The sequence below is a fragment of the Saimiri boliviensis genome, chromosome 17, assembly GCF_048565385.1.
Source record: "Saimiri boliviensis isolate mSaiBol1 chromosome 17, mSaiBol1.pri, whole genome shotgun sequence".
Taxonomy (NCBI): domain Eukaryota; kingdom Metazoa; phylum Chordata; class Mammalia; order Primates; family Cebidae; genus Saimiri; species Saimiri boliviensis.
The window spans coordinates 64784896-64805896 of NC_133465.1; the positions used below are offsets into that span (position 1 = coordinate 64784896).

Sequence of the window (21001 nt, forward strand, 5' to 3'; positions counted from 1 at the left end):
AGAGAGGATGGGGGTATTGCTTTATTGCCCAGGCTAGAATGCAGTCTAAATATGGGTATGCCTACAATTGTCCTCAATAATGGAGACATGAAAGAAAATGAGGGAAGAGAATAACAAACAAGGAGCCAACCAAGATTTCATTTAAACCTCTAAATTGATATGATGTGGTACTGATGAGAGTGTATATTTTGTATATTTAAAGTGGAGAGTTCTATAAATGTTAATTACATTTACTTGTTCCAGATCTGAGTTCAAGACCTGAATATCGTTGTTAATTTTCTGTCTCATTGATCTGTCTAATATTAATGTTGAAGTCTCCCACTATTATTATGTGGGAGTCTAAGTCTCTTTATAAGTCCTGTATGTCTAGGTATTCCTATATTGGGTGCGTATATATTTAGGATCTTTAGCTCTTCTTGTTGTTGCATTGATCCTTTTATCATTATGTAATGTCCTTCTTTGCTTCTTTTGATCTTTGTTGCTTAATTGTAACTTCTGTTTTTTATTTATTTATTTTAGCTCTCTGGTTGGTTGGTAAATCTTTCTCCATCCCTTGTTTAGAGTCTTTGTGTATCCTTGAATGTGAGATGGATCTGGATGCAGCATACTGATGGGTTTTAGTTTTTTATTCAAATTGCCTGTCTTTGGATTGGGGGATTTAGTCAATTTAAATTTGGAATTAATAATAATATATGTGAGTTTAATACTGTCATTAGCTGGCTATTTTGTCCATTAGTTGATATAAATTCTTCATTATATTGATGCTCTTTTTGATAATTTTTTTAGAAAGGCTGATACTGTTTGTTCCTTTCATATGTGTAGTGGTTCTTTCAGAAGCTCTTGCAAAGCAGGCCTGGTGGTGATGAAATCTCTGAGTGCTTGCTTGTTCACAAAAAACTTTATTTTTCCTTCGCATGTGAAGCTTAGCTTGGCTGGATGTGAAATTCTGGGTTGAAAGTTCTTTTCTTTAAGGATGTTGAATATTGGCCCCCACTCTCTTCTGGCTTGTAGGGTTTCTGCTGAGAGATCTGCTGTAAGTCTGATAGGCTTCCCTTTGTGGGTAACCTGACCTTTCTCTCTGGCTGCCCTTAGTATTTTCTCCTTCATTTCAACCCTGGTGAATCTGACGATTATGTGCCTTGGAGTTGCTCTTCTTGAGGAATATCTCTGTGGTGTTCTCTGTATTACCTGGAGTTGAATATTATCCTGCCTTACTAGGCTGGGAAAATTTTCCTGAATAATGTCCTGAAGCGTATTTTCCAGCTTGGATTCATTCTCTTCGTCACATTCAGGTACACCTATCAAGCGTAGATTAGGTCTTTTCACATAGTCCCATATTTCTTGGAGACTTTGCTCGTTCCTTTTTATCCTTTTTTCTCTCGTCTTGTCTTCTTGTTTTATTTCATTGAGTTGATCTTCGACCTCTGATATCCTTTCTTCTGCTTGATCAATTCGGCTGTTAAAACTTGTGCATACTTCACGTAGTTCTCGTATTGTGTTTTTCAGCTCCATCAATTCACTTATTTTCCTCTCTAAATTTTGTATTCTTGTTGACATTTCGTCAAACCGTTTTTCAAAGTTCTTAGTTTCTTTAGATTGTGTTATAACAAGTTCTTTTAATTCACTGAAGTTTCTTATTATCCACGTTTTGAAGCCTGCTTCTGTAATTGGAACCCACTCGTTCTCCATCAAGCCTTGTTTCGTTGCTGATGAGGAACTGGGATCCCCTGCTGAGGAAGAGGCGTTCTGATCTTGGGTATTCTCAGCCTTTTTTGACCGTTTTCTTCCCTTCGTTGTAGATTCATCCATCTGTAGTCTTTATAATCACCGTCTTTGTAATTGGGTTTCTGAGTGGACGTCCAACTTACTGATTCTCAGCGCCGAAATCTGAGCAACCCACTGCACCGACTAAATCAGCGGCGTTAAGATTGAGGGTGCTTTTCCGACTCTGCACCGAGAACCGAAGCTCCGAGGCGCCGGCAAAACCGCCTCGCCGGTCACAAGAGTCGCGCTGGCGACCCGTGGGGCTCCTCCGCTGGGAATCTCCTGGTGCGTGAGCAACAAGAATCCATGTGAAGGTGTGGCGTCCTCTCCTTCTTTGCGCTTTCAGTGGGAGCTACAATCCCGAGCTGCTAGTGATCAGCCATCTTGGATCTCTCTCCGATTTTTTTTTTCTTGTATCTTTATTCCATGAAGAATTTGTGGGGGGAGGTGGAGATGAGGTTTCACCATGTTGCCCAGGCTTGGAGAACACTTAACATGTTACCCCGGAACAAAGGGTAGGTGGCAGAAGAGTCTAACCTGCTTATCTTTAGAGACTTCTTCTGAGAGAAACCCACTACTCTCTGGGTCTTCATCTATTTTGTTTTTGTTTTTTAAGGAGGTCTTGCTACGTTGCCCAGGATAATCTCAAACCCCTAGGCTCAAGCATCCTCTTGCCTCAGCATCCCAAGTAGCTAATTACAGGCACACCCAGCTATTTTAATTTCAAATGACTCATCCAATCAGTGGGTAGGATTTTTAGTGACAACAAGAAAAACATCTAACCAGGGAGAACACTGAAACCATCTCAAAAAGAAGACACAGTACACAATGTTTCCAAATGTGGATATTGTTTACTTGAAGCAACAGTCCAGGATTGTGAAGTACAACACACATTTTAAGGATGAGACTTTCCTTTCATGGTCAAGCACCAGCATCATGCACACAGCATCAAGTTATTTAAAACACCCCCCGCCCCCGTGGGACCCCGTTCCTAGATGAAGACCCACTTTGGTGTGACTGCCTCCCTTGCTTCGCTGCTTTTAGTTCCAGCCAGTTTCATTATACATCCAAGCCACCTTCTGCATGAGGGCAGCAAGCTTTGCTCATCAGCCAGCCATGTTACTATCTGGCTACTTCTTAAGGTTAAAAAATAGGCCGGTGGGATGGCCCAAGCCTATAATCTCAACACTTTAGGAGGCCAATGCGGGTGGATCATCTGAGGTCATTGAGACCAGCCTAGCCAACATGGTGAAACCCTGTCTCTACTATATATACAAAAAAATTAGCTGGGTGTGGTGGCAGGCATATGTAATCCCAGCTACTTGGGAGGCTGAGGCAGGAGAATCGCTTGAATCCGGGAAACCGAGGTTGCAGTAAGCCAAGATTGTGCCACTGCACTCCAGCCTAGGCAACAGAGCGAGACTCCATCTCAAAAAAAAAAAAGGCTAAAAAATAAAGGGCAGTTTCTTTGCTTTGCAGGCAGCAAGGCATGAGGCACAGGCCTCTTCGTTGTTCCACATGGCACAGGAGGAGGCTCCGAGCAAAGGCCACTGGCAAGTTAGGGCAACACCAAGAAGGCTCTGCGGAGAGACACCCAATGTGCTGGGGCCTGGCGGGAACGGTGCCTGTAGACTGGCTATGGTCTGTCCAGTTGAGGCTTGGTAAACGCAAGTAAAGTTTTGTTAAAACCCCAGTACAAAAGATCCTCTAACACATCTGGAACCAAATTAATTTGTTTTTAAAAACACAGTACTAAGTGTCACAAAGCTTTCCCTCCAATCTACTACTAGAAAACACTCATGCCATGGCCCACAGACCCAGGAGTCAAGACAGAGAGAAACCTGTTCTTCAAAAGAAAAAAAAAAAAAAGACAGCAGTACATAAAGTGCTTCTTTTTAATGAAACAAATCCAAGAGATGTACAGTCAGGCTCAAGTTGTGCAGTTCACAAGCATGGAGGAAACAAACAAAACGACAGCGTTCAGGACAGGAAGAGTTAACCCAAGACAAGGCTGGACTTGCCACCAGGGGGATTTCTCCTGGATGGCACTGGGGCCGGGGCCACTGGGCTGGGCACAGGCGCAGCAGGCACAGGCTTCTCTTCACTCTGCCCCAGGCTGCCTTGCAAGTCTGTGTCCACATTTTCTGTGAAAACAGAATAGAAATAACACTCATAACCACAGGTATTTCCTGTTAAGACTAAGGGTCCAGCCGGGCGCGGTGGCTCAAGCCTGTAATCCCAGCACTTTGGGAGGCCAAGGCGGGTGGATCACGAGGTCGAGAGATCGAGACCATCCTGGTCAACATGGTGAAACCCCGTCTCTACTAAAAATACAAAAAATTAGCTGGGCATGGTGGCACGTGCCTGTAATCCCAGCTACTCAGGAGGCTGAGGCAGGAGAATTGCCTGAACCCAGGAGGCGGAGGTTGCGGTGAGCCGAGATCGCACCATTGCACTCCAGCCTGGGTAACAAGAGCGAAACTCCGTCTCAAAAAAAAAAAAAAAAAGACTAAGGGTCTGGTTTTTTTTGTTTTAATTTTCTGTTTGATGGTTGGAAACATACCTAAAAGTATAAAGAAAATAATCATCACCTGCCATGTTCCCACTCCATAGAATTAACCAATGTTCATGTTTTCCCACATTTGTTGTTTACATTCTTTTCTAAATTACAAGAATACGGGCCGGGCGCGGTGGCTCATGCCTGTAATCCCAGCACTTGGGGAGGCCGAGGCAGGCAGATCACGAGGTCAGGAGATCAAGACCATCCAGGTTAACATGGTGAAACCCCACCTCTACTAAAAATACAAAAATTAGCTGGGTGTGGTGGCACACACCTTAGTCCCAGCTACTTAGGAGACTGAGGCAGGAGAATCGCCTGAACCCAGGAGGTAGAATTGCAGTAAGCTGAGATCCACCACTGCAACTCCAGCCTGGGCAACAGAGACTCCATCTAAAAAATATAAATAACAAAGTAAAGAATGAATGCAAAAATTATGTATTTTCTGTAAAAGGAAATTTTTACTAAGAGCTTAATAGTTGAATTAGTTTAGTTTTTTGGGGAGAGTAGGGAAATGGATATTGAGACAGGGTCTCACACTGTGGCCCAGGCTGCAGTGCAGTGGCTCAATCACAGACCACTGTAGCCTCAAACTCCTGGGCTCAAGCAATCCTACATCAGTCTCCCAAATAGCTGGGACTACAGTTGCACACCACCACACCTGGCTTTTTTTTTTTTTTTTTAAAGAGATGGGGTCTCCTTATCTTGCCCAGGCTGCTCTTAAATTCCTGGCTCAAATGATCCTCCTATCTCAGCTTCCCTACCTGCTGGGATTACAGGCACGAGGCACCTTCAACCTTCACCCAGCCTAGTTTTCTTTTCTTTCTTAGGGTTTTTTGTTTTGTTGTTTTTTCTTGAGACAGGATCTTTAACCTCCGCCTCCTGGCTTCAAGTGATTCTCCTATCTCAGCCGGGATTACAGTTGCGCACCACCATGCCAGATTAATTTTCGTATCTTTAGTAGAGACAGGGTTTTGACATGTTGGCCAGGCTGGTCTCGAACTCCTAGCCTCGAGTGATCTGCCCACTTTAGTCTTCCAAAGTGCTCAGATTATAGGCATCAAGCCACTGCATGTGGCCTAGTTTTCTTTTTTTTAATTTTTTCTTTTTGAGATGGAGTCTCGCTGTGTCACCTAGGCTAGAATGCAGTGGCACAATCTCGCCTCACTGCAACCTCCGTCTCCTGGGTTCAAGCGATTCTTCTGCCTCAGCCTCACAAGTAGCTGGGACTACAAGCCTGAGCCACTATGCCCAGCTAATTTTTCTATTTTTAGTAGAGATGAGGTTTCACCATATTGGCCAGGCTGGTCTCGAACTCCTGACCTTGTGATCCACCTGCCAAGGCCTCACAAGGTGTTGGGATTACAGGCGTGAGCCACCATGCCTGGCCTTTTTTTTTTTCTTTTTATAAATTTTTTCAGACAGAGTTTCGCTCGTTTTCCAGGCTGGAGTGCAGCAGCGCAATCTCGGCTCACTGAAAGCTGTGCCTCCCAGGTTCAAGTGATTCTCCTGCCTCAGCCTCCCAAGTAGCTGGGATTACAGGTACCCACCACCCCACTACGCATGACTAATTTTTGTATTTTTAGTAGAGACAGGTTTTCACTGTGTTGGCCAGGCTGGTCTTGAACCCCTGACCTCAGGTGATCTACCCGCCTTGGCCTCCCAAAGGGCTGTGATTACAGGCGTGAGCCACCTCGCCCAGCCGAGAAGTCTTTGAACTAAAAATGTATATTCTTAGATCCAAAACACAACAAAATCTCAGGAATATGCTACTTTTAACATTTCATGAATTTCTGGGACATTCTATGGAAATAACATATAAAATATTCTATACAATGTGACTAAAAGCAAAACTAGAGTATGAAGCTTTCCAGAATGGCAGCCATCACAATCATGAACTGAAACTCACCGAGGGTCACCTATTAGTTTCCTATGGTTACATTGATTGTAAAAAGCAGCAAGGTCAAATGCACTGGATCAGACACACAAGTCCTGCAATAAGTGTCCCTAAAATAACCTAAATTGTAAATATAAAAGAAAAAACTCCACATTAAAAAAAACTCTCGAATTCAGACTAAGACAACTTATTAGTTCAAGTAGTTTCATTTCTGCTGGTGGGACATGGCCTCCTGCTATACATATAGAATCTGACTGAATTCTTCATTCTCTGTCTGAATCAAGCAGTTAATGAATATTCTGAAGAACAAGACATAATCTTATAGCCCTCCCACGGTGGTTTATTTTCTTTTTTTTTTTTGAGACGGAGTTTCGCTCTTGTTACCCAGGCTGGAGTGCAATGGCACGATCTCGGCTCACTGCAACCTCTGCCTCCTGGATTCAGGCAATTCTCCTGCCCCAGCCTCCTGAGTAGCTGGGATTACAGACACGCGCGACCACGCCCAGCTAATGTTTTGTATTTTTAGTAGAGATGGGGTTTCACCATGTTGACCAGGATGGTCTCGATCTCTTGACCTCGTGATCCACCCACCTTGGCCTCCCAAAGTGTTGGGATTACAGGCGTGAGCCACCGCGCCCGGCCCATGGTGGTTTATTTTCACAAAATGCTCTTTGGATGAATCAAGCTCAATCCTACTAATCTTGTATTTGTCTTTTTTTTTTTTTTTTTTTTTTGAGGTGGAGTTTCCCTCTTGTTACCCAGGCTGGAGTGCAATGGCGCGATCTCGGCTCACCGCAACCTCCGCCTCCTGGGTTCAGGCAATTCTCCTGCCTCAGCCTGCTGAGTAGGTGGGATTACAGGCACGTGCCACCATGCCCAGCTAATTTTTTGTATTTTTAGTAGAGACGGGGTTTCACCATGTTGACCAGGATGGTCTCGATCTCTTGACCTCGTGATCCACCCGCCTCGGCCTCCCAAAGTGCTGGGATTACAGGCTTGAGCCACCGCGCCTGGCTGTATTTGTCTTACATTATTAATAGAACTGTTTTGTTTTTCACAAATACATAACATACCAATAAAGAACAAAAAAGCACACAGGGAGCCTAAACAAGCAGCAGCAGGCCTTAATAAAATTAAAATGTCAGTCCAGGCTGGGCGTGACTCATGCCTGTAATCCCAGCACTTTGGGAGGCCGAGGCAGGCAGATCACCTGAAGTCAGGAGTTCCAGACCAGCCTGGCCAACATGGTGAAACCCCATCTCTACTACAAATGCAAAAATTAGCTGGGCATGGTGAGCAGTGCCTGTAATCCCAGCTCCTCAGGAGGCTGAGGCAGGAAAACTGCTTGAACCTGGGAGGTGGAGGTTGCAGTGAGCCAAGATGCACACCACTGCACTCCAGTCTGGTGGACAAGAGCAAGACTTTGTCTCAAATAAAAAAAAAAAATGTCCAGTTAGAAATAGTCCAGCCACAGAAGAGGGAGGTTAGTTTGTTATTAGCCTATAATGAGATAAGTACAGGAATTGAGATTGTTTAGAAACTTTTATACCAATTTGACACAGAAAGCTTTTGTCTGCTGAATATTTAAATGAAATTATTTCTACCAAAATACACATTTTAGCCACTCCTGACTTGTCTCTCTTCCTTGGCACATCAATAAGGTAACTGAACAAAGACACCTCTATCTGAATAGAAGAAAATGACTCATTGTAAGCATCAAAGAATCAGAACCTGAAGAAAAGTAGCAGACCATCTAACCTGCCTGCAGTTAGGGAAAGACTTTTCTGCCTGAAATTCCTGGACTTTCTCCCTCGTAAAGATTTCTCAAGATGGAAACTCCAAAGTCATTCCTGTAGCCACTCCTGTGTTTAACTGCCCAGGAGGTAAAAGCAATCTTCCTTATACCCTAAGGGAATCCATCTTATTTAAACTGAATTGGGGTTGACCTTTAATCCTCCAGATGTATGTTATTACTGTACCCCAGCCAGGCACGGTGGCTCACACCAGTAATCCCAGTATTTCGGGAGGCCAAGGCAGGAAGATCATCAGGAACCTAGGACCAGCCTGGGAAACATGACAAAACCCTGTCTCTACAAAAAATACAAAAATTGGCTGGCGCAGTGGCTCATGTCCATAATCCCAGCACTTGGGAAGGCCAAGGCAGGAGGATCACCTTAGGTCAGGAGTTTGAGACCAGCCCGGCCAACATGGCGAAACACCATCTCTACTGAAAATACAAAAATTTTAGCCAGGCGTGGTAGCACACACCTGTAGTCCCAACCACTCAGGAAGCTGAAGCAGGAGAATCACTTAAACCCAGGAGGTGGAAGTTGCAGTGACCTAAGATCGTGCCACTATACTTTAGAATGGGGGACAGAGATCTGGCTCAATTAAAAAAAAAAAAAAAAAAAGTCTGGGTTCAGTGGCTCACACCTGTAATCCCAGCACTTTGGGAGGCTGAGGCGGGTGGATCACAAGGTCAGAAGATCAAGATTATCCTGGCCAACATGGTGAAACCCGTCTCTACTAAAATAAAAAAAAAATTAGCCAGGCGTGGTGGCACTGTGGTCCCAGATACTCAGGAAGCTGAGGCAGGGGAATTGCTTGAACCTGGGAGGCAGAGGTTACAGTAAGCTGAGATCTTGCCATTGCACTCCAGCCTGGCAACAAAGCGAGACTCCATCTCAAAAAAAAAAAAAAAAAAAGTTTCTTGGGCCGGGCGCGGTGGCTCACGCCTATAATCCCAGCACTTTGGGAGGCCAAGACGGGTGGATCATAAGGTCAGGATATCGAGACCATCCTGGTCAACAAGGTGAAACCCTGTCTCTACTAAAAATACAAAAAATTAGCTGGGCATGGTGGCGCGTGCCTGTAATCCCACCTATTCAGGAGGCTGAGGCGGGAGAATTGCCTGAACCCAGGAGGCAGAGGTTGCGGTGAGATCACACCATTGCACTCCAGCCTGGGTAACAAGAGCGAAACTCTGTCTCAAAAAAAAAAAAAAAAAAAAAATTAGGCTGGGCACAGTGGCTCACAAGATCAAGAGACTGAGGCCATCCTGGCCAACATGGTGAAACCCTGTCTCTAATAAAAATACAAAAATTAGCTGAGCATGGTGGCACGTGCCCGTAGTCCCAGCTACTCAGGAGGCTGTGAGGCAGGAGAATTGCTTGAACTCAGGAGGCCGAGATCACGCCACTGCATTCCAGTCTTGCGACAGAGCAAGACTCTGTCTCAAAAAAAAAAAAAAAAAAAAGATTAGCTGTTTCACGTATACACCCACACACACCCCCTGTGTGTTTTTGTCCACAGCTACTGGCCGGTAACTCCCATAACCCCCTTGCTACAGTCTTTTGAAATGGTCCTCAGGAAACAGAATCTCTCTGTGGCCTCCTGTCTTCCTTCTATCTGCCCAGGGTGAGGCTATATTCTGATGGCAGGTCAAAAGACCCTCAATCCAGAGAGTCCTGCTGCATACCCTGAGGAAAGAATGCTACAGAGAGGCCAAGAAGAATCTGAACAAATGGGCCTTGCTGGGTTTCCCCGCTCTGCCCACTGTTATAAAATCAAACCCTTTTTGTCTAATCATATTTCTATACAGTTGTCAATTATGCCACTGTAATGAAGCCTCCATAAAAATAACAAGAGGCCAGGCATGGTGGCTCACACTTGGAATCCCAGCTACTCAGGAGGCTGAGGCAGGAGAATTACTTGAACCTGGGAGGTGGAGGTTGCAGTGAGCTAAGATCATGCCATTGCACTCCAGCCTGGGCAAAAAGAGTGAAACTCGGCCAGGTGCGGTGGCTCATGCTTGTAATCCTAAGCACTTTGGGAGGCTGAGGCGGGTGGATCACTGGAGATCAGTTCAAGACCAGCCTGGCCAACATGGTGAAACCCAGTCTGTCTTAAAAATACAAAAATTAGCCAGGCGTGGTGGCGCACGCCTGTAATCCCAGCTACTGGGAAGGCTGAGGAAGGAGAATTGCTTGAACCTGGGAGGTGGAGGTTATGGTGAGCTAAGATTGTACCACTGCACTCCAGCCTGTGGAAGGAAGACTCTCTCAAAAAAAAAAAGAAAAGAAAAGAAAGAAAAGAAACAGTGTGTGAGAAGGCAGGAGAGGAATTTGCTTCTTCAACCTTTCTGTGTGTCCTGGTATGCACTACACCACAAAACATAAGGGTAGGAAAAGACCTTAAGAGGAAGCTGCTGCTTCCGTCTAGACCAGAGGGCCTTGTGACTGCTGCTGCCTGATCTGCTGCCTGATACTTCTCAGCCTCGAATTCATCAGCAATTCTCCAGCACTTGTTAAAGAAATGCCAACAAATACTTCCAAGACTTAAGGTAATTAAGTCAATGATTACAGCTCATTTCTACCTATAATTGGTAATATGGATGGTTAGCTCGAAATTTACATCTGCCCCTTAAATAATTATTTACAAAATCACCAAGTAACCAATGTGTTGCTGAAATAAACACATCCCTATAAAAACAAATGAACTTTGTAAATTGGATGCTGTGCGCTGAGCTTGAAATGCTTATCTTAAAAAGCTCTCTGGCTGGTAGTGAGTTATCTGGATTGTTCAGTTATGGGTCCAGCTTTCTCTTCTCAATCCTGCACTTGGCTAGTCTACGATAAGTACATAAATACAATAAGTACATAAATACAAAAAGCTCTCAGCTGGGCGCTATGGCTCATGCTTGTAATACCAACACTTTGGGGATGCTGAGGTGGAAGGATCACTTAAGCTCACGGGTTCGAGACTAGCCTGGGCAACATAGTGAGACCTCATCTCTACTAAAAATAAAAAGAAATTAGCAAGGTGTGGTGGCATACACCTATAGTTCCAGCTACTTAGGAGGCTGAGGTGGGCGGATCACCTGAGGTCAAGGCCACAGTGAGCTGTGATCGCCCACTGCACTCCAGCCTTGGTGACAGAGAGACATCTGATCTCAAAAAAAAAAAAGCTCTCATTAAGTGTAACAAATACTGACCTGATTAAATGTGGGTGTATGTGTCTGAGTATAGATATATTTGGGTTTATTTTTTTGAGGCAAGGTCTCACTATGTCGCCCAGACTGGAGTATAATGGTGTGATCTCTGCTTACTGCAACCTCCACGTCCTAGGCTCAAGCAATCCTCCCACATGAGCCTCCTGAGTCATTGGACTACAGACATGTGCCACCATGCCAGGCTATTTTGTATTTCTTTATAGAGATGGGGTTTCACCATGTTTCCAGGCTGGTCTTGAACTCCTGGGATCAAGCAATCTGCCTGCCTCAGCCTGTGTTGAGATTAAAGGCGTGAGCCACCACACCCAGTCAATATATGTAATTTTAAAGGATTCTCCGATTTTTCTCTTCTATTACATTTCTAGCACCGATGGCATTACTGGCAGATTAAGAATGTGGCCATGTTTACTAACTTTCCAGTTTCATTTTCGTTTCCTCTCCACGCAGAGAATGGCAGCACTTGGGGCACAGCCAGGTTTCACTCCCCAGTCTCTTTCCCCAAGACATGATTTTATTTATTTATTTAGAGATGGGGTCTTGCTTTGTCACCCAGGCTGGAGTGCTGTTGTGCCATCTCAGCTCACTCCGCCCCTCAGATTCAAGTGATTCTCCTACCTCAGCCTCCAGAGCAGCTGGGATTATAGGTGCCTGGCACCACGCCTGGCTAATTTTTGTATTTCTCTTTTTTTGTTTGAGACAGAGTTTTGCTCTTGTTACCCAGCCTGGAGTGCAATGGTGCGATCTCAGCTCACCATAACCTCCGCCTCCTGGGTTCAAGCAATTCTCCTGCCTCAGCCTCCCGAGTACCTGGGACTACAGGCGCACACCACCATGCCCAGCTAATTTTTATATTTTTAGTAGAGATGGGGTTTCACCTTGTTGACCAGGATGGTCTCGATCTCTTGACCTCGTGATCCATCCGCCTCGGCCTCCCAAAGTGCTGGGATTATAGGCATGAGCCACCGCGCCTGGCTAATTTTTGTATTTCTAATAGAGACGGAGTTTCACCATCTTGGCCAGGCTGGTCTTGAACTGCTGACCACGAGATCCACCTGCTTTGGCCTCCCAAAGTGCTGGGATTACAGGCGTGAGCCACCGCGCCCAGCCGACATGATTTAAATCAAATTTCAGATCTGTCCTAAAACCACTGACAGAGCCAGAAATTTGGTCTTCAGAAGTACTCACCATGAATATCAGCTTCTCCCTAGAAAAGAAAAACATTCAAAAATTTACTTCCTATTTTAATTTTGGAACACAAAAAAATAGTCATAGTTGATAGCAGCTAAAATTTATTTGACACCAAATGTGACATTTCATTTTGATGCAATCAAGCCCAGGGTCAGTCTACTACCTCTGTCCAACTTAGGACAGTGCTATGTAAATATTCTGCATGAGAAATTGCCCTGGTGCCAGAACACATTGAAAACAAAAAACCTAAACATTTACCCTGATGACCCCACCCCAATGAGCATTTCAGAGATCTTGCATTAGAATGGAAAACTGGTAAATCTATCCTTCCATTTGTCTCTCTCCTTTCCCCTTATCTAGTTGTGGAAGGTCGCCTATCGGTTCCATAGCCCTTCTCCAGTTCTCTCCACACTCAGACAGGTGATGCCTCAATGTGCTCTGAGGGCTTTGGTGGGGAGGTCTGTCCAACACACACCGTAGGGAGCTTGGTGGCAGTACTCAACTCCAGACACAACTAGTGGTCATGCCAGCACTAGTCTCCTGGAGTTCCAGGCAAAGCAGTATTAGCAAAAAACAGTCCCTAAACTCAGAAATGTTTCTATCTATGTGACACACAGGAAGTAGAAAGATCCACAAGTTCCAAAAATTGATACAGGAGATAAAACAAATCCTAATGGTAAAAGAGACACAGAAACAGACTGAGATCATGTTAATGCACTTCTCTGCTTTTACTCTATCAATCTTCCACTACCAACATGGCCCAGTCCCTTTCCTAACTACCTCAACGTAAAACGCCAGTGGCAGAACTGAAACTCTTAGTACAAATTTCAGAATCGTATTGACCTCGAAGCCTTTCTGTCCTCATGCTGTCTGTCACACTGACCTTCAGATCTAAGAAGTCTCCAGAGCTTGCTTCTGAGGAGTTCCTTCTCTGCAGTCCAGATGACTCTAAGTCTTCCCTGCCACCACTAGACTTGGCACCTAAAATTCAAAATATACTTTCTTCAGAAATACAACAGAAAAAATCTAAAACAAAGCAGTTCAGCAATTGACATTATGTGTTAGTCTCATATTACAAAATGAGAAAACAGTCTTAAGGAAGTTAAGCTAATTACTTAAACGTTAACCCAGTCTGACTTCAGTCCCGACGGATCCATCACACAGCCTCCTAGTATTTCCCATCGCTTTCCTCTCATGTTAAATCTAAACTGTTGTTTTATTACCATTAAGCTAGATTTTGTTATTAGTTCAAAACCAGCTGTAGTTAATTTCTCTTTTGTTTGTTTTTGACACAGGGTTTCACTCTGTCATCTAGGCTGGGGGGCAGCGGTTCAATCACAGCTCACTGTAGCCTCCACCTCCCAGGCTCAAGCAATCCTCCCACCTCAGCCTCCCGAGTATTAGAGACTACATGCACACTGCCCCTACCACCAGCTAATTTTTATTTTGTTTTATAGAGATGGGGGCACACTTTGGTGCCCAGGCTGCATCTGTGGCTGTCGATACTGGGCCCACACCTTTGAAAAGTGAGCACAGATAACAAGAATACCTGCTGACTTGGCCCAAGAAGCTTGATTTTCCTCAGGTGTCCCAAAGATATTAGAAGCCATTTTGTTCTTCCTCACAGGTTGCTCTGTTGGTTCATCAAAACCTAATGAAAAATTGGATCCACCGCCTGGAGGCCGCAAAACCCTACAAATAACGGCAAAACATCCACTTCAGATCATCCTGCAACATTTCTTGGCATAAACCTTTTCAGACAACTTTCCTTTCACTTTCCTCACCCATTCATTTCCCTCACCCCTACAACAGACAGCTGCTAACAGGAAAAAGGAATCAACTTCATCAGCGTGTACATTCAATGCTGGATGTGAAGATACTAAATATTGCTTTATAATGCTTGTAATGCGGTCATGGATAACACGAGGCAGCTGAAACAGCATGGAACTCATCACAATTAACAGCCTGATTGGTGTCACCTTTTCAGAAATGGCAAAAGCCCTACTGGGGCCGGGTGCGGTGGCTCAAGCCTGTAATCCCAGCACTTTGGGAGGCCGAGGCGGGTGGATCACGAGGTCAAGAGATCGAGACCATCCTGGTCAACATAGTGAAACCCCGTCTACTAAAAATACAAAAAATTAGCTGGGCATGGTGGCACGTGCCTGTAATCTCAGCTACTCAGGAGGCTGAGGCAGGAGAATTGCCTGAGCCCAGGAGGCGGAGGTTGCGGTGAGCCGAGATCGCGCCATTGCACTCCGGCCTGGGTAACAAGAGCGAAACTCCGCCTCAAAAAAAAAAAAAAAAAAAAAAAAAGCCCTACTGGACCTTACTCTACTGGGCTTGGCAGAATATATTTGCAAAGAAGATTAGAAACATTTCTTGTTACTATTCGTTTAAAAATCACTTCCAGGCACTGGAACACACCTGTAATCCCAGCACTCTAGGAGGCCAAGGCAGGATCATCACTTGAGCCTAGGAGTTCAAGACTAGCCTGGGCAAAATGGCAAGACCCCATCTCTATAAAAAAATAAAAATAAAAATTAGCCAAGCGTGGTGGCGCATGCCTGTGGTCCCAGCTACCCCAGAGTCAGAAGGAGCGCTTCGGCCCAGAAGGTCAAGACTGCAGTGAGCTGTGCTCACACCACTGAACTCCAGCCTGTGTGACAGAGCAAAACTGTTTCAAAATGCAAAAAGTAAATAAAATTTTAAAAATCACTTCCTTATTTTTAACTACATAAATAACTTGGGCTGGGTCAGTGGCAAGCCCCTGTAGTCCCTGCCATTCTAGAAGCTGAGGCAGGAGGATTACTTGAGCCCAAGAGTTCAAGGCCGGCCTAGGCAACGTAGTGAGATCCCCGTCTCTAAATTACTTACACACACACACACACACACACACACACACACTCTCTCCCCCTCTCTCTCTCTCTCTCTCTCTCTCTCTCTCTTAAGTTGGCTGGACCAATTTAGAAGCCCAAGAAGAGCTGATAATAGTCTCTTCGATCTCAACCTCACTAATAAGCCTTGTACCTCACCATTCTCACAGTACACATGAGTGAATAGCCATTAGGGCAAAGTCAGTATGAGAAATTAAGTATAAGGTTCCACGTCACGGTCTATGTCTGTGTTCCTTTGGACATCATCTACAGCTTTTTGTTCAACATGGAAATATATTTTTTAACACTTCCAAATCTCCCTGCCATAGGTTGACCAATTTGTCTCCTTGGAAAACTCAATTTAACTTGTCTTGCCACGTCTCAAAACAGAAAATCCAGGTGGTTTTATGGGAATACTTTTTGAGATGGAGTCTTGCCTCTTACCGCCCAGGCTGGAGTGCAGTGGTGAAATCTTGGCTCACTGCAACCTCCGCCTCCTGGGTTCAAGGAATTCTCCTGCCTCAGCCTCCAGAGTAGCTGGGATTACAGGCATGTGCCACCATGCTCAGCTAATTTTTGTGTGTGTATTTTTAGTAGAGACAGGTTTTTACCATGTTGGGTAGACTGGTCTGGAACTCCTAACCTCAGGCAGTCTGTTCACCTCAGCCTCTCAAAGTGCTGGGACTACAGGCGTGAGCCACTGTGCCCAGCCTAATTTTTGTATTATTAGTGAAGACAGGGTTTCACCATGCTGGTCAGGCTGCTCTTGAACTCCTGACCTCAGGTGATCCACCCGCAGCCTCAGCCTCCCAAAGTGCTGGGATTACAGGCGTGAGCCACCAAGCCGATTTTGTTTTCCTACTGCCTATGTAATTTACAGAATATGGGAAGACTTTTAACTACTGATTCAATTCCTTTATTGCTGATGAGTGGTCTAGTTTTGTTTCTTCATAAAGCAGTTTGGGTAAGAAACATTTTCCTTTTTTTTTTTTGAGATGGAGTTTCACTCTTGTTGCTGAGGCTGGAGTGCAATGGCACGAGCTTGGCTCACCACAACCTCTGCCTCCTGGATTCATGAGATTCTCCTGCCTCAGCCTCCAGAGGAACTGGGATTACAGGCATGCGCCACCACACCCAGCTAATATTTTTGTATTTTTAGTAGAGACGGAGTTTTGCCATGTTGGCCAGGCTAGTCTCAAACTCCTGACCTCATGATCCGCCCGCCTCAGCCTTCCAAAGTGCTAGATTACAGGTGTGAGCTGACACACTAGACCATAAGAAATATTTTTCTAAGAATATATAGAACTTCGGCCGGGCGCGGTGGCTCAAGCCTGTAATCCCAGCACTTTGGGAGGCCGAGGCGGGTGGATCACGAGGTCAAAAGATCGAGACCATCCTGGCCAACATGGTGAAACCCCGTCTCTACTAAAAATACAAAAAACCTAGCTGGGTGTGGTGGTGCATGCCTGTAATCCCAGCTACTTAGGAGGCTGAGGCAGGAGAATTGCCTGAGCCCAGGAGGCGGAGGTTGCGGTGAGCCGAGATCGCGCCATTGCACTCCAGCCTGGGTAACAAGAGCGAAACTCCGTCTCAAAAAAAAAAAAAAAAAAAAAAAAGAGATCGAGACCATCCCGGTCAACATGGTGAAACCCCGTCTCTACTAAAAATACAAAAAATTAGCCGGGCATGGTGGCGCGTGCCTGTAATCCCAGCTACTCAGGAGGCTTAGGCAGGAGAATTGCCTGAACCCAGGAGGCGGAGGTTGCGGTGAGCCGAGATCATGCCATTGCACTCCAGCCTGGGTAACGAGCGAAACTCTGTCTCAAAAAAAAAAATAAATAAATAAATAACAATCATAATAAAATTAAGGCCGGACGAGGTGGCTCATGCCTGTAATCCCAACACTGGGAGGCTGCGGTGGGCAGATCACGAGGTTGAACATGGTGAAACCTGTCTCTACTAAACAAGTACAAAAATTAGCTAGGTGTGGTGGCACGCATCTGTAGTCCCAGTTACTGGGGAGGCTTAAACAGGAGAATCACTTGAACCCGGGAGGCAGAGGTTGCAGTGAGCCGAGATCCCACCGCTGCACTCCAGCCTGGCAACAGAGTGAGACTCTGTTCAAAAAATTTAATAAATAAAAGGCCGGGTGAGGTGGCTCACGCCTGTAATCCCAACACTTTGGGAGGCTGAGGTGGGCAGGTCACCTAAGGTTGGGAGTTTGAGACCAGCCTGACCAACATGGAGAAACCCCATCTCTACTAAAAATAAAAAATTAGCCAGGCGTGGTGGCACATGCCTGTAATCTCAGCTAGGGAGGCCGAGGCAGGAGAATCGTTTGAACCCAGAAGCCGGAGGTTGCAGTGAGTGGAAATAGCAGCTTTTCACTCTAGCCTGAGCAACAAGAGCAAAACTCCATCTTAAAAAAAAAAAAAAAAAAAAAAAAAAATTCAAGAAAAAGACACTAATACCCAAACACCAGCTTAAGAGCAAGTCAAAACTCTAACCAGTCCAACTCTTTAAAGGTCTGTGTGCCTCCTGCAATAGCAGGTACTAACCAACTCAGATGACGTCAGTGTTGTAGAGACCATTTGTAATAGCGACACATCCCCAAACAAAGGATGTAGATCAGAAGGCAGAAAGTATCTCAATGGTTTAGCATCCTACCATTCTTTCAGAACGCACAACTACTAAATCAGGATTCTATCTTTAAGACTGATCAAAAATGTGTCCAAGTACTATAGATAGCAATTTTTTAAAAATCACTCCTTTTCTTTCTTCTCTCTTTAAATCTCAAAGTTTCTGAATATCTTTGCAGATCATTCCCTACCAGACTAAATTTATAACGAGTTTATGGAGGCAGGAGAACATTATTAGAGAAAATAAGTTTATGAGAATTAGGTGAAATTACAGAAAAAGGGAAGGCAGAGAAACAATAAGATGACAATGTTACTACAGTCCCTAGAGCGCAGTTGGAAGGAAACTGATGACAAAAGGTGAACTAAAATATTTATTTAGCAGGATGAAAACTCATTTGTCTCACATTGAAAGTGTGAGGATTCATTTGACCTGATTACTGAAATTCTTAACAAAACACTAATATGAACTCAACCCCAAAGAATAAAACCCCAGATTACACAGTATCATTCCAACAGCTGAAGTCTCATCCGCAGTAAGTTGCCCTTGCAACATAAAATGAAAAGCCAAAGCTCAATCTGTTCCTGTCCTCTGAACACATTATCTCACTAGAAAGATAACAGAAAGGGAGCGACCAGTTTTCCTAGGTCTATGCTACTCAAGTTCCCCGTCCTCCCCAGTAATCACCAATTTTTTTTTTTGAATCTTACCCAGTCTTTTTGACATTGTAAACCTGAAAGAAATGAGTTGCAACGGAATGTCATTTCCCATGCTTTCCCCCGAAGGCTCAGTTGCTGAGTGGGGCGTGCTTTTTGTTACCAAGTTCTCCCACCCCTGTGAGATATTGCTATTTCACGTGTCTTCGTAGCCCCACAAAATGGCTCCCTTTGTGCCACTTGGCCAAGACCCCGAGGCTAGCCACACATGAATGCAGGTCATAATCGATGTAAATACATGCTCAATAAAGTGGAATCGAAGCTTCCTCCAAGTCTTGAGGAGGATCCCAGATATGCCTGCAACCCACCTTAAAGAACAGTGTGCAATTAGCTGAGACAATGTGGACACACACCTTCCACAGAATCGAAACCCTTCCACCAAGTTAAGCAGGCACTTGCAAAAGGGTTCCTGTCCAAACACTGTGCCCAGTGCCTCAAGCCCAAAAAGCAGTGGAATGAAGGGCAAGAAAAATCCCCCGCTCCCCAGGTAGAGATACTACGTTAGAGACAATAGATGTCTCCGGCCCCGCCCAAGAACAAGAAACCTCCTCCTGCAAGGGAACCAGGGCCAGGGATGAACTCATTGGGCAAACGTCAAACGAGGAAGCGAAGAAGGTGGGATGCAAAGACCACGGTCCGAAGGTTTAAGCGCAGAAAACCCACTCGGGTTGGCTCGTTCCCCCTCCCTCTTAGAAATGGGCGCAGGGAGGGGGAGAAGGGGTCTTTCCTTTGTTAGGAAAGAGGAGGCACTTGGAAGAGGGGAGGCACTTCAAAGGGGACAAACGGTTGGGTCCTAAATGGGACTTAAGGGTCGCAATAATCAGCCCCACCCGACCACAAATCCACCTGCCAGGTAGATCCGAAGAGTCGGGGCACGGCGAGGGTAAGGAGCCGCCGGACCTGACGGATAGGGTCTCCAGATCCGATCGCTGCGCCCAAGCGCGATACCAACCGCATGCCCTGGGTCAGAAGCAGAAGGAGCGCGTGGCCCGGCGATGGGACAATAGGGCCTGACCATGGGGCCCTAAAGGCTCCCAGGGCACCTGGAGGGGCAAGCCCACCATCCTGGGTATGGACCAACCTGGACGCAGACAGGTAAAAAAGGAAGTCCTCCCGCAAGTTCCGATTAACCAAAACCGGCCGTGAACCGAGGGGCGACCAGCGCCGGCCTCCCAAGCCCCTGGCTCCGTGGGAGGAATGAATGGAGAGCAGCAGGGACCCGGGCGGGGCCGGCGCGCAGGGCTCGCCAGGCGGCACAAAGGCAGCGCCGGCGGCAGATCCCCGCCGCCCGCCCCGGCGCGAGCGCAGCCCACGGGGCTTGTTGCCCGCAACGACCGGCGCGCGGCCTCGCCGGCAGCGGCCCTCCCAGCCCCTCAGCCCCGCGCGGGTCGGGCGCGGTCGGATCGCCTCACCGGGAGCTATTCCTGCTGTTGGGGTCGACTCCCTTGAAGGTAGTGGTTGTGGTCATGGCGCCGAGAAGCGAGGTAGGCTGGCGCGGGAGCAGAACGCTCAAAGGGTCGGATCCTAGGGGCGCAGGAAAACTCCACACCCAACAGCCGGCCACTGCTTCAGGAGCCGCCGCCGCCGCCTCCTGTCCGGCGGATCGACGCCTTTATACGGTTTTAAGCCCCGTCCCCCCCATCCGCCGGAATTGGCCGGTTCAAATGGCTCCGTTCGTTCCTATTGGTTCTCTGGAGTGCCAAGCACCGTGCAACATTACGATGGGTTGTGGCGCGCAAGGCTCAGCCTAAGCCCGCCCCCTTCCTGGGCAGGGAAGCCTTGGGACGCTCTCCCCTCCCCCACTCCAAAATCTCGGCGATGATTGGACAGAAGGCGAATCTGCCTCGCGCTGGGTACAAGTCGTGCTGGCTGTCACTTTAAAACGTTACCTGTTCACAGGGAGAAGCTCTTTCTTGGGGAGTTACAACCTCGTCAAGCAGAAGGGAGATTTGTCACTATTACTATTCTCACATTGCTTTACTGATGGTGGGATAGTCAGGGCATCCTCCTTAAGGGATGAAAAGTACTGCAACAAGTTGACATTTATTTATTGAATACCTACTGTGGGTCCCATTCAGAAACCTAATAGTCTCAAAGCAGCAGCAGTATGAGTCAGCAACAGAGAGCACGCCAAGATGATCCCTTTTAAAAGGACTGGAAATTCTTTACATTTTAATGTTACTGTTTAGCTGTAATGGGTGGTGCATGTACTGGACGAAAATTACAGTCGCTCCTATTTGGGAGCCTATTATAAGGCTGGTTAATGCCTGGCAGCAGGAATGGCTTCATTCCCTGCTACCAACACTATGGGAGCAGCTCAGTCCTCTGCAGCTGTTTATAACCCTTAAGTCATGACTC

The 21001-nt window shown here is 46.0% G+C and overlaps 2 protein-coding genes across 5 annotated transcripts in view; one reads left to right on the top strand and one right to left on the bottom strand.

Annotated features, from left to right (window-relative positions):
* The window catches only part of ARMC7 (armadillo repeat containing 7), a 38963-nt gene extending 21213 nt beyond the window's left edge, over window positions 1-17750 (top strand). For all 3 annotated transcript variants that reach the window (XM_074388958.1, XM_074388960.1, XM_074388959.1), the window contains exon 5: window positions 1800-17750. The gene's annotated coding sequence lies outside the window, so the exon portion shown is untranslated. The remainder of the gene's footprint in view (window positions 1-1799) is intronic.
* JPT1 (Jupiter microtubule associated homolog 1) lies at window positions 3642-20253 on the bottom strand. Of its 2 annotated transcripts, XM_003931744.4 has the most exons (5): window positions 20056-20252; window positions 13967-14109; window positions 13301-13398; window positions 12415-12433; window positions 3642-3908 (listed from the first exon to the last, which is right to left on the bottom strand). In XM_003931744.4, the coding sequence occupies exons 1-5, from the start codon at window positions 20109-20111 to the stop codon at window positions 3760-3762; spliced, it is 465 nt and encodes a 154-aa protein (XP_003931793.1). In that variant the 5' UTR covers window positions 20112-20252; the 3' UTR covers window positions 3642-3759. The 2 variants fall into 2 exon arrangements, with proteins under 2 accessions (XP_003931793.1, XP_010340739.1); XM_010342437.3 differs by lacking the exon at window positions 12415-12433 and having other exon boundaries at window positions 20056-20253.
* Between the last annotated feature and the right edge of the window lie 748 nt (window positions 20254-21001).

Excerpts from the sequence above, each read along its gene's own strand:
- JPT1 (XM_010342437.3), bottom strand. The coding sequence starts at position 20,111 with ATGACCACAACCACTACCTTCAAGGGAGTCGACCCCAACAGCAGGAAT. Across the intron at positions 13,399-13,966 it reads TTCTTGGGCCAAGTCAGCAG|GTGCCAAGTCTAGTGGTGGC; the intron begins GTATTCTTGTTA and ends TTTGAATTTTAG. Across the intron at positions 3,909-13,300 it reads GAGACTTCTTAGATCTGAAG|AAAATGTGGACACAGACTTG; the intron begins GTCAGTGTGACA and ends CTGTTTTCACAG.